General features: G+C 44.3%; 1 protein-coding gene across 6 annotated transcripts in view; it reads right to left on the minus strand.

The window, feature by feature from the left end:
* Positions 1–13,409, minus strand: part of DAB2IP (DAB2 interacting protein) — a 262,662-nt gene that overhangs the window by 213,272 nt on the left and 35,981 nt on the right. Inside the window, exon 1 of one of the 6 annotated variants that reach the window (XM_054997155.1) lies at positions 4,574–5,767. The exons of 4 other annotated variants lie outside the window; for them this stretch is intronic. In XM_054997155.1, coding sequence (XP_054853130.1) covers positions 4,574–4,694 — 121 coding nt within the window. In that variant the 5' untranslated portion in view covers positions 4,695–5,767. Of the gene's footprint in view, positions 1–3,891; positions 3,967–4,573; positions 5,768–13,409 lie in introns of those variants that run through there. One more of the 6 variants, XM_054997162.1, reaches the window with a different exon arrangement.

Here is a 13,409-nt window from a genome sequence, read left to right on the forward strand (position 1 = left end):
TCCAACGTTTATAATCTGCACGTCTCCAGAGTAATTCAAACCACCCTCCCTTAAGCCCTCTCAACATTGGATGGGAGTCACCTGGAGGGGGAAAGCAGTGGGCATTCTGAACTCATTTCCTCGTGTTGTCCAGCTTTTAGTTGACATGACTCAGAGAGCAAGGGCAAAAGAGGAACCTAGGCCTACCCAGCACTTTCCAACAGAAAAGGTTTTGTGGCCACCCTCCTAAACAAAGATGACGTGATGGGAGAGAGTGAGATCGCTTGGAGAGCTATCAACCAAGCAGCTGGGTTTCATGATGACCCCAAGTTATGCTTAGTCATTCTTTAACACAGTTTCTACTTGACAGAGTGTGCACATGCGCACACGCATAGGCAAAGGCTACAGCTCAGTGGCAGACTGCCTGCTGCATATGCAAGAGGTCCCAGGTTCAGTCTCTGGAATTGCCAGTTCCTTTCCTTTCAAGCTCCTTTGATCCAAGGATCTTGAGCAGCAGATACAGAATCTTTTATTTCTTTAAGGAAAACATGGTGGAGAGATACTTGGCCATGATCAGCATAATTCTTGCCACCAGAATGGCATTGCCAGTTAAAGGATTCTCAGGTAGCAAGTATTGGGAAAGGACTTCCGTCTGCCTAAGACTTGCAGAGCTGCTGTATTAGAGAATAGAGTCCCTGGCTGGATAGACCCGATCTGACTCAGCAGAAAATGGTGCTGCTCAAGCATGCCAGCAATGGAGCCAAGGTGATTTCTTATAGAGCCCCAGAACCTGCCAACAGAGCACCCTGACTTGCAAGGGCTGCCCCCTTCATTTTAATGGTCATAACCAAGTGAGAAGCTCTTGAGCCACAGTGAGATAAATTAAAACTCCTTGCATCATCAGGGGAAGATGCCTGAAGCATCTTGGCATGCTGTACTGTGCTGCTATGGCCTTGCCTTTTTTCAATGTGCCACCATTGGAAACAAGTAACCCTGCACCTGTCTCTGCATTGGACCAATCACTCTTGGTTTAGAAACACAGCAGAATCTTCTGTGCTCACAGAAGGCTGTCTGTTGTACCTCTGCTTGAGTCACTGTTCTGGTTTCCTACACTCAAAACAGTGATTGCATGAAGAAATGCAAGGGCTGGGCTACTTGGCTGGACAGACTGTTTTTACCAATGCACCCATGTTGCACGCAGGAGCCAGCAAACCTCCAGTTTTAGTTCAGAAAAAACACTGTTTCAGCTGTCATGGCCTGGGGAAACTGGGGTGAGGGGAGCCCTGAAAACAGGCAAGAATCCAGAGTTATAAACAAATAAGCCCTTATACGCCAGAGCTGGCAAAATCCAAGTGCCACCTTTCATCAATTAGAACAATTGCCCTCAACCCTGTGAAAAGCTAGGGCCTTGGAATCTGATGCTTCCTTCCAGAATTTTCAAGCTGGCAATCACAAACTTCTAACCATTTCCCAGCTCTGCTGCACAGTGTCTTAGTCCCCCCCCCCCAGTTTGAATTAGCAGATATGCATAGCTAAATTTCTCCCCTCTCTTGCTTTAATTTGTGCACTGGAGGCAAAAAACAAGCACTGCCTGTCCTGGAAGAGAAAGTGCCAGAGATCATCTTATTTTTAAAACTGCATCTGGGTCAGTAGCTGCCTGGAGTCGAATGAATGAATTGGACGAGCAAGCGCATTAAAAAAAAATGAACACGTTGGTTAAGACCACTGCAGCAATCACCAAGGACAGAACTCTGCTTTCTGCTGCTCCCAGAAAATATGCGAGGGGGCATATTCAAGAGAAGACACAAAAAAGGAGTAAGGTGCGTTATGATTAACCAACCCAACATTATCTGCAACTGAGAATCAGCGGATTATGCATTTATTTCCAATGCAAAATAACCTCCCAAAGCCCTATTTGGCATGCTCATTAAGGAAACAAAGGTGACTGGGAATAATAATGAATGAATGACAAATGCCATTCACTTTTCTGTACTTTCACTTTGTCTATAAAACCACAATTCTTTCTCCTCTCTTTCTGGACCCCTTACATGAAGTGCACAATCCCCAAAAATTTCATCCAAATTAGACTTGTAGCCTGAAATGTTTCCCACAGTGAAATCAAAGGAAATGAAAGCATATAAAGTGTTTTGAACTGGGGGAAATGCATCTCTCTCTCTCTCTCTCAAAAAAAGAGAGTTCTCATCTGCCAGAAAGAATAGTGACTGGGAGACCCAGCTTTGAACCAAGAAGTTCCCAAGTTAAATCTTGCCTCCACCATTAACTCACTAGGTGGCCGAAGGCAAGTCACTTGTCTCACAGCCCCTACTGGGGATATTAACACTGGCCTATCCCTGCAAGGTTGTTGTAGTACAAAACAGTGTGTGAGAAGCACTTTCAAAACATCTTGCAAGCGCTCCAGTGTCACCATAGCTGCATACGACATTGTGGAGGTTGCTGGTAGGTACATCTGGTTTAAGCAGCCCCGGAGTCAGCAGCCTTTTATAATTATAGAGCCAAGCTATGTAAACATTCAGTGCAAGGGACCAACAAGGAGCCAGTATGAGAAAGCCCATTTACATAACTGAAAATCATGTACCACTTAACATTACTGGTAACTGACCTTTTAATTAATAAATCCATAACGTTTCTGCAGACTGAACTCTGCTGGCTGTGAGTCCTTTATTAGGAAGTGGCTCTCAAGAGATCTCACAATAAGGAATAAATATACACAGAAACACCCTGCACAATTGTTCTAGTGCACAGGCATAAATCTACGCACGCTTTGCATTGGGATTATCAGCAACTGCTTACCTCTATCACTTCCCTTTCTATAAAGCATCTCTAAGAAGTACTCTAGTCTCATAAAAAAAAAATCTTATCCTGCCATTCTCTTCTAGCACCCCATCTACTCCTCCAATATATCTCAACTTACATATTTCATTTTTTTTTCAAAGCCCTGAATTAGCCTGTTGATCATTCCACATGTGTTTGTGGCGGAATAATTCTGTTTAAACACTGAAGTATCAGACCGGAATTTGGCATGTGCGGTCTGATTGTCATGCTAACTTTTAAGCATGAACCCATGTCTGATTCTTGCACCTTTTCCAAAAATAGGTGGAATGCAAAATAGAAAGTTGGCATAACTTCTGAGGCTTCATCTCTCAGACACTGTAATTCACTGTCAAGGATCCGTTTTATTTACAAGCACATCGGTTAAGTAGGTACGGTGGGGGTGCAGACAAACAGGGAAGGCATGCTAGCCCCAGTGCAACACCAGGCCAGTGCTCTCCTTCTGAAACAACTCTGCTCCACCAACCACTGTCTTATCCCATCCTTTTGAGCCACCCTAAATGTAAGTCAGCCCCCTCACCGCGCCTCAGACAGGGAACACAATTTCAGACACTTCCTCACAAGTGGAAGGCCTCAAGGCACATTCAAGACAGCCACTAAGCAAAGATCAGCTCCTAATTCCATTGCCATGCCAAGCCGAGGGATAGCGACACTATGATTGCCTAGCCAAAGAATGCAACCGGTAATGGCACATTACTCTTCAAGATACGTAGACAGCGCTTCTCACTAATTCAGACCCGAGGCAGGATGTTTGGACTGGCTTTTTACACCGTAGAAAACCATAGCTAATCCGGGGCAAGGGTTTCAAGAATATCAGCATTTTTCTGGACTACCGCAGCACATCTTGCCACAAAAGATCTTTTTTGATTTTCCTGCATCATTAGACTCTTCAAGTCCTGGAAACGTCTCTCTGGACAACAAAGCAAAACCCAAACACCAGCCACTCTGGATCAGACCCAAAATCCCATATTGGACAACCAGATGCCCAGACAGATGCTTCTTCTTAATTGTTCAGAGGTGTGGTTGTGAGTTGCCAGTTTTCTTCGGGCAGGCCTCTTTTACCTTGAATAGGAAAGTAGCAGGCAGAAGTGCAACGGGTGAAGCGTTTGCAAATTACAGAGCTCAACCCATGGGGAAAGCAGCAGCCACACAGAACAAGACAGGACACTCATTCTCCATACATACATGAGTGGGATCTACATACATGAGTGGGATCTACATACATGAGTGGGATCTACATACATGAGTGGGATCTACATACATGAGTGGGATCGCATCTAGTCCTAGCCTGTAATATTGTCCGAAGCAAGCACCGAGCCAGGGCCACAGCGGTACACACACAGAGGCACATTCTTGGCAGTCCCCCCCCCCCGCAGCTTCCGAATTCCCTTCCCACCGAGAGAGTCGCCAAAGTCCAAGCCTGCCCTCCTCTGGAAACATAACCACAGTATTTACTCACAGTGGCTTTCAGTGCCTGGGGGCTGGGAGAACAACCCACTCTTTTTTGTCTGCTCCCAGCTCCTGGGACAGGATGCTCCAGGAGCCCCATTCAGCAAACATTCAGGTACACACAGCCCTGCCCTCACAGCTCGGAGTCCGATAACAATCTCACCTTTGGTACCTCCCACTGTTGTTTTTTTAAAAGCTCAGGGGACATTAGACTTCGGTCTTCGAGGCAGCGGCTTTTAAAAGAGAACTTTTGGGGAACCCTTTCCATTCAACAAACATTTGGCGAGAGAATTACCCCTGTTCAGTGGCCTGTTGCGACTCCGGGATCTGCTGCGTTGTCTCTGAAGTCGGGACCTCCGGAGAAGTCGGTAGTAGTAAGAGGGTCTGCCGCAACTTTTCTTGCTGTTTAGCGACATTGCTTTGTCGTCGTCGTCGTCCCTTCACTGACACAGTCTCCCTCCTCAGCTTCTTCTACTTTCACAGTTTGCAGAGGGAAAAAATGTTTTTTTTAAACCGGGGGGGGAATATGGGGGGGGGAAATAATGATAAAACTTGAAACTCCCCAGCGCAGACATGTGCTGTTTCAGAAATAAGAGCCGGGAAGCCTGTGCGGGACTTCAGAGCCAAAATTCTCAGCAGGCAAGATAAACACAACCCCACAATTCCTGCCCTCCCCCCTTCCCAAAGATAAGCTTTTTTGGACTTGGAAAAAGGAAACAGGAGTTGGAAATGTGCACAAGTTAAGACGGGAGGAAATCCCGGAGTGGACTAGTTCCCACGTCTCCTTACGAAGTCCAGCTGTTTGGCGCCCGTCATTGCCCCAGCCTCCTTTCAAGCAGGTTGTTGCCACAAAGGACCCATCTTTTTGCCTTCACAAGAGACCGTTTGCTGGATTCATCCAGTCAGCCCAGGCCCTGCCTCGTGGAGACACCAAACGCCTCCCTAAGGAGACCTGGAGGTCATTTTGGTGCCGCTTAGGTGAAAGAATCTGGAGCAAGAGTTTCAAGAATATCCACATTTTTCTGGACTACCACAGCACATCGAGCCACGAAAGATCTTTTCCAGAAATCCAATGTAACATTTTTGATTTTCCTGCATCATTAGACTCTTCAAGTCCTGGAAATGTCTCTCTGGACAACAAAACAAAGCAAAACCCAAACACCAGCCACTCTGGATCAGACCCAAAATCCCATATTGGACAACCAGATGCCCAGAGAGATGCTTCTTCTTAGTTGTTCAGAGGCATGGTTGTGAGTTGCCAGTTTTCTTCTGGCAGGCCTCTTGTGCCTTTAGTAGTAAAGCAGCAGGCAGAAGTGCACAGGTGAAGCACTTGCCAGTTACAGAGCTCAATCCATGGGGAATGCAGCAGTGCTTGTTGAATTCCTTCTTGTTGTACAGACAGTGAACGCAAAGGAGTTGCCCAAGGAGGAAAAAGTGACAGTCCCAAGTGCATGCTTTTTTCTTGAAAAGCAGTTCTACAGTCAGCTTGCAGAAGACTTCGTGGTTTTAAAAAAATAAACTATATTGCAATTCGTTAGCTGTACAAAACACACCTGCACCATTCAGGAACTGGTTCTCAAGAAAAGTGTTGTAACAAAAACTGATGCTTTAGTTGTGATTCTGATCCCACTGGTGCCAAGCTCAACAGGATTGCGATCAAGGAAGAAGGGAGGGCTTTTTTGTGTGTGTGTGTGTGGGGGGGGGGGGAGAACAGGCAGCACCCTGAGCACAGGCCAGATGCTCTTTCACAGAGTAGCTGTTCTGTGTTCATAAGTCCACCCCTGAGGTGGAGGGGAAGACTTCTAAGCTCTGGTGGTGTACAGACGAAAGTAGGCAAGGCCAGTCAAAGTCATCTCTCCATAGAATGATCTTCACATTATGACGCATGCCCTCCAAAATTCAGCTAGGATGCTGTAGAAAGCCACTACTATGAGCCCTTTGCTGCAAGGAGGCCCAACGAGGCCATCCCCCCCCCCTTCCTCTGCCATAGATAGGGACAGCAACACACCCCAAGGGAAAGACAGGAAGATGCACCTGGATTCCCTGAAGCAGCTCACAGGTGCAGAGAGAATCTCAGAAGCATCACCTTTGCCCAGAAAGCTGGTCCAGTCCTTGAGCTCTAAGCCAAGGACAGGAGGTGAAAGAACGATGCCTGCCCACCAAGAAAATATATCCTTTAGTGCAGGATGATTTTAATTCAGAAACATACACTCAGACAGGTTCCAAGGTTGTTATTGGGAAATGCGAAATTGACAAGCAAGTGAATTTTAAGGAAATTCTCTTGAGCTGGAAAAGTCAGTTGATTCACGTCAATAACTGCTTGAAATTGACTCTCTCTCTAATCCTAGTCTTTTTTCTCACCAAACCCACATCTCTCGAAGGCAATAATGCAACGACACAGTTTTTTCCTCTTAAACTGATGAGGGAGGAGGGAGAACAAGACATCTTATTCTTGAGGACATGCCATTTTCACAAACAATTTTCATATTTGCGGGCTTTGCTTGAAATACATACAGCTAGAAAATACCTCCAATTTAAAAATAACTTTATTCTGCATTAATGGCATTCATAAAAGCATTCTTAGCAACACAGGGGAAGGAAAAATGCTATTAAATGTGTAGATGCTTTCCAAGGTTGCCATCCTTTCAAAAAGCGACTGAGCTCCTGCGCCTTTAACAGCAGATTGACATGCAGAAACATAACAGCTGAAGTTTTCCTGGCATGAAGATAGCTGCTGGGAAAAAACCTTCCACTTGCTAAACAACTTCACTCCCTACTGCTTTTGAACCATAGTAGCAAACCCATAAAAGAAGACAGCAATCTGCTAGTGCAGCGCTGTTTATTTTAAACATTTGTCACTTTCCAAATGCAGCCTGCACAATAAAATCACAACTGCACAGAAAATACTCAATTCAAAACTTAGGTCTACTTGAACAATTAAAACAAACAACAGCAAATAGCCGAAGTAATAACATAAGCATTAACTACCAAAATCTTTGCTCACAAAACGACAACTACATGAAAATGTGGGCATCTGCTACGGCTCAGTGGTTGTGCACTTGCTTTGCACGGAAAAGGTCCCAGGTCCAACCCCCACCCCCACCCCCACCCCACCCATCTCTAGTTCAAGAAACTCATCTTGGAACTGACCTTTCTCTGCCTGAGATTCTGGAGAGCTGCTATCAATCCAAAGAGACAATTTTGAGCCAGCTTCATATAAAGTTTCATAAGGTAAGGGGAGTGTCCATAGCTCAGTGACAGAGAACATGTTCTATGCTCAGTTCTGGCCAGTAAAAAGGATCTTACAGGTAACAAGTGATGCAGAAGTATCTTTCAACCCTGCACTCACCCAGTCAGAGTAGACAGTGCTTGGAAAGGTGAAGCAAATGGCAGCATTGCGTATTCGGCTGTCTGGGGACATTTTGCTCTGTTTTGCAGCCAAGAAACAAAAAGAATCCAGATCTTCGGCTGTAACTCCATGTCAGGCTTTGTGGCTGCTCAGAAGGAATCTGAAAGTAACTTTCAGAAGGCCCAGGAAAGGGCCAATCAACACAGCAAGTTCAGGTCAAAGAGGCAAGAGCACAGCTGGGCAACAGATGACTCTTACCAGGGGCACAGATTACAGGGCAATGTTGGTGGTGCAGTGCCACCCAACTCAAAACATGCGGCCCAGAGGCTGCTTGCAAGTGTGCCTGACCAAGGACAAGCAACACTGTTTTTTGTACTTTTTTAAAAAGAGAGGCACATGTGTTTGCTTTCTTTTTTTAAAAGCCAGAAAGTGGCAATAAACGGTCAACATCATGGAGGTGGCTGAAGGAGATAAGGGTCATTAAAAGAAAGAATCTGCTCATTAAAGCTGCATGAAAGCACTATGGAAATGATTAACCGCAAAAGCAAGCAAAGGGGCTGAAGATCAGGGATACCAACTGAATCCAGCCCCTTGAGTCCCTGGCAAAAAGTCTTGAGTCAGGAGAAGCAAAAAAACCCGGGATTTGTAGAGAGGTAATAGTAAATGACAAAACCAACAACAACGATATCATAAAATGCCATCAGACTGCTTGGAGATTTGCAAAATACAAGATGACAGGTCCCTGCTAAGATGTATTTTCAGGTAAAAATTTGGCACAAGGGAGACAAACAAGAGGAGGAAAGGGAGGTGGGAAGAAATGAAGGAGGAAGAATCTAAGAATCTCCGTCTATCCCTGTTACAGGTAAGGAAGGAGGCTGCAAATTTTGCAGCAAACGTGTCCAATTGTCGAACTGACTGTGTCGATCAGAGAGTAGCCAAGCCAATCATTAGGGCAGTTCCAGTTGGCACCAAATGATGTGAATGCCTACCAAACAAGTTTGCGTCGGGTTTTTGCAAAACTACACATAAGCAAGGATGTTGTCAATCCAAACAGATTGGCAGCCATTAACATTGCTAAGGTTGATTTAGACAAACACTAAATAGTGAGATTTTTTTTTCAGCACAGCATTTATTTATGACCGATTTATATGATTTATGACTGATTGAACTATTCATACAATTGCCCAACAAAGAGTGTAATGATGCAACAAGGAGCAGTGTAGAACTCCATTACATTGTGTGAGAATGTGCATGTGTGAAAAGCCAATTCTGCTTTGCTGTTAGGAAGAGTTGAAGCCTCCAAACAGCCACAAATGGGTCTACCAAAAGATGAACAGTCTGTTGGAAAAACTGGGTGTCTGTGCAAGATTGGCAAACAGGTGGGTCATAGGTACTTAGAATTAGCTTCAGTGGGGGAGAGGACAAGTGGGAATAATCATATTTGTTGCAGGCTCAACAAGATTAATTGGATTGTAAACTGTTTGAATTCTGGTTGCTATTTATTGATGAAATTATTTATTGACTGATTGATAGTATATGCATTGATCTGATGTCTGAACATTATTTATATTGATTGTATTTAACATATTTATTAGTAGCGCTTTGTTCACAGTTAGCACTTTACATATTAAAACTGTTTACAATTATTTGGTTTATTGGCTGAAAGATTTAGATTATATATTAGGGAGTAACTTTCTATTCTGGTGCAGGCTTGTACTACTCAAAACACTGAAAGATTTATCATGGTTAGCCAGAGCCCACCTCATCAGATACATGAATTGTAGTTGACAAGAGACACTATGCATTTCATATAAAAATTTATTTCCTTGATGTCTCATTTGTTTTCTGGAAGGCAGAGGACCTCTGCCACTCAAATGCCTCTGGAAGTGATTCTGCAGGAAACATCCATATAACAGCCAAATGCATTCTCCATGCCTGTGAAATTCTTACAGTGCAGTCATAGACCCTGACCATCAGTAAGGAGAGCAAGCCGCCTCAACCCATCTGTGATCCAGCTCCTGATAGCAGCCTGGACTTTTGGGTTACACAAGTTTCTTTACGTGGGGACACGCATGTGGACAATTTTATAGGTGTAACCCAATTAGTTGGAACAGGAATGGGTAAGGTTCCAGATTGCACAAAGCTCTTTGTAAGGCTCCACTCATAGAAGAACATTTTGCAACTAACTTGCAGACTCCATCAATACAACCTGATCATATGAAAGATGTCCCCGGATTTAGTGTGCATCTTTTATCTTATTTTGCTTGTGATTTCTCAGTTGGAAACAGAACCCAAGGCGCTATTTAAGTTTTTACTCAGCAATCTTTACTTCTGAATATCCACTTCTCTTACAGTTTCTTGAATGAGGAGGATGGCGAAAAGTCAGTAACAAAATTCCAATGATTACCCTGAACTCATGTCATTAATTTCCATACTTTCATTGAAGGAGATCCTTCACTTGCTCTAGCTTTTCCCTAAGGTTTCTTTTCCTCTTTCAAAAATGCCCCTTCTGAATAATGTACTCCCTTACTTGGAATCAAGGAGGGCAAAGGGCAAGGCCACTTACTTTTCTATGCATATGTGACATTGCCTTAAACTGAGTCAAACCATTGGGCCACCAGGTTCCATCTTTTCTCCTCCAATCGCCAGTGACTCTTCCTGATCTTAGGCCGAGGAAGATCTTTCCCAGCACCCAAGAACCTCCAACTGCATGAGGAGTAGGCGCTCCATCACTGACCCACAGTGCTTTCCCTTCTAAAACGAGGGATGCAACATGTTCTCCAAGCCACTTAACTAGCAGTTCATCCTAAGCAGATCTACTCAGAATCCAAGTCTATTCCAGAATCCAGGTCTAATCCTTGGAAAGAGTTCTTAGGATTGCACAGGAAATCTAAAATTCACACTACTGTGCGCAAAGTTTCTAACATTCATTATTTTATTTGTTTAACTGTAACCTAGACTCTGGATTTTTGTGTGTGTGTCTGATGTGACTGGGAGTTTCGAAGGGGCAAAATCAACAAAGGATTCTCACGTATACATGCTATGCTCAAGGTCACACTGCAGCAGCCACGACACTCCCAGTAAGTGAGAGTAGTTAAAAATTCCAGTCCCATACTTCTCACATCTAAGGCCTACTTCTTCTCTACTAGACTATACAGGGTTTAGGTTAAACAGCATGCTGCTGCAAACTCCTTTGCAGATTCTACCAAAATACAGTTCTCCAGCTCGCCATATATTTTTTTAACAACTAAAGATGTCCTCTGTTTCAGTCCTCATAGTTTTTGCTACAAAACACCACTCTCTTTTGTGGGAGAGGGGCACAATTGTTTGCAATTGGGCTTCCGAGAGCTAAGATTTATTTCTCATCCTTCAGTGGTTGTGTGAGATCTACAGAAATGCTGGGTCAGCACAGACAAAAAAGTTCTAAGATGGCTGCAGGGACACACTAATATTGTGTTTGCTTCCCAAGCAACAGAGCCTTTTGTAGCCTGAGGGCTCCGGGAACTGTACAGAAGTAGAGATCCATCATCCACAAGTTTCGACAGGGGACAGATTTCTACCCAGTGGCTACTGACACCACTGGCAACCAATGGCCCCTGTGAACTTTGCTCAGTTCTAAGAATCTTAGTCTTCAGTCAAATAGACAGAAATTGCCAAGGAGTTGTAGCTATAAAACATGCTGGAAGAGGAGCTACCTCTAGGGACCATAGACTTCATCACTGTATTGCCTTACATATTATCTGCAGCTTTAAATATGTATTCCTATGTACCCCTAATGTTAGTCCTAGAATTGATTCTATTCTGCTTCAGTATTTTTTTCTACTCTGTATTGGATTCTTCTTAATACTATGTCTTTAAACTTGTATCTATTTACCCTATGGCATTGTTTATGAAATGTCCTTGATACTGCATGGAAGTGTCCTTGATACTGATTGTACTAATCACATACTGTGTAATCCGCCTTGAGTCTCAGTGAGAAAGGCGGACTATAAATGACATAAATAAAAAAAATAAAAATAAACCTTCCTCTCTCAAAGGCCTGAAGGACACCCCTAGGATGCTTCTCCCCTCCATGGATACAGATCCCCCAAGTCTTGCCAAAGAAGTTTCTGTATCAGCGATGTTGTTTTCCCTTTTCAAAGAGGACTCCTGTGGCAAAGAGTTTCATTGAAAGCAAAATCCCAAGGTAATTTGGAAGTTGCTGGAATACATTGCACACAAGGAATTCTAGATGCTTTCTACAAGCTTGCTTGTCAATGGTTGTGCGTTGGCAATGAAAATTTGTCTCCAGGTAGACTTTATAAAAGTTGACTTCCTCCCAATTTTAGTCCGCAGTTTTCTCCACTGTTTGCTACCCCCCACAACAGACCTTCTTCTGAACTTGGAGGTTCCCCATTTAGTCCCCCTCCTTCCATGAATTTGCCTTGGAAGGCTTCCTAGGCAACAGCCATCCCCACAACTTGTGGCAAGGAACTCTATGAGTTCATTTCCCACTGTGTGAAGTACACTCCTTTGTCTGAATCTATCATCCAGTTTCTAGGTGTAAAAAAAGCTTCTATGATCCTCCGATTTTACAAGGTAGAGGAGGGGCAGCTCAAGAGCTAGGTTTCCTGGACTCTCCAGCCTCTTTTTCTAAAACAAAAATATTATAGCAGGAACTCATTATGGCCCTCTTGGGTCTCATTTCAGCATTTGGCAGTTAACTCAATTTATAGCCTGGTGGAACTTTCCCACTTAGCCTCGTCTTTCTGAGCCATGTGGCTATTTCCGAGGGCCAGCTACCAAAGGTTATTTTGGATGCCGAGGTTTTGCGCTCCTTCAGAAGGAGCCATGGTCATGAAACCTCCAGCTGCAACTCTAAGACCGCTCCTGTTGCACAATATCCTTAGCCATCAAAATGCGAGCTGAATTAAAAAAAATTTTTTTGCACCACTTCCAAAGAAGATTCAGGCCTGGGTCACTTCCCCATGTCTCTCACCTGATTATTGCAGGGTCAAGGAGCGTATGGGCAAATGGGCCATCAGAGATACAAGCCATATGCAACCACAGTGAGAACACCTAGAAGCTTGTAAAATGTAGCCCATTCGCACAATTGACACTGCACACTCTCAGAGGCAGAGAAATCAAGGGATGGGGACACACATTCACGGGTGTGAACCAGCTGCTCAGACACTGGCTTTGGAGAATCTCCAGGACAGGAGGATCACACAACTGCGGGACAGCCACAAGAAGGCCTTTTTTGCAACCCTTTTGTGGTTGGGACCACTTTATTTTAATGATCACTTCAGCCCGTTTGTATTCTGAGCCCCATCACATCGAGAGAACTGGCACGTGGGTGTACAAGACAGCCAGGACCTTGGCAGCTGTGCCAGCTCTGAAACTCTGCCCAGAGGGATTTTCCTAGTGCCCACTGGGCTTACATTTACCTGCCAGGTCCAGTCATTCTATATTCTTTGGACTGTTAATTCTCATCCGGGTTTTTTATCTTGTGTCTTGATCTGCCGTTCAATCTCTCATTGCTTGAGTTTCATGGTTTTGTAATTTTTACCGTTTGTGTTTCAAAACCACGGGTCTCTACCCTTGTTAAACCTGGGGACAATTTTGGAACTTGGAGAATTGGTAGTGAACACCACAATAAAATGGCTGCTGTGGAGGCTGAGTCCAATCACAAAAAGTTGGTAGGTTCCATAAGGTACCAGGAGGTTCGAAGGCAAGCATGCTCCTAGGATGGAGGCAGTAATGGGTACTCCCTCCAGTCACAAAAGTGACACCTCTGGGGCTC

The sequence above is a fragment of the Eublepharis macularius genome, chromosome 14 (genome assembly GCF_028583425.1).
Source record: "Eublepharis macularius isolate TG4126 chromosome 14, MPM_Emac_v1.0, whole genome shotgun sequence".
In the NCBI taxonomy this organism is placed as follows: Eukaryota; Metazoa; Chordata; class Lepidosauria; order Squamata; family Eublepharidae; genus Eublepharis; species Eublepharis macularius.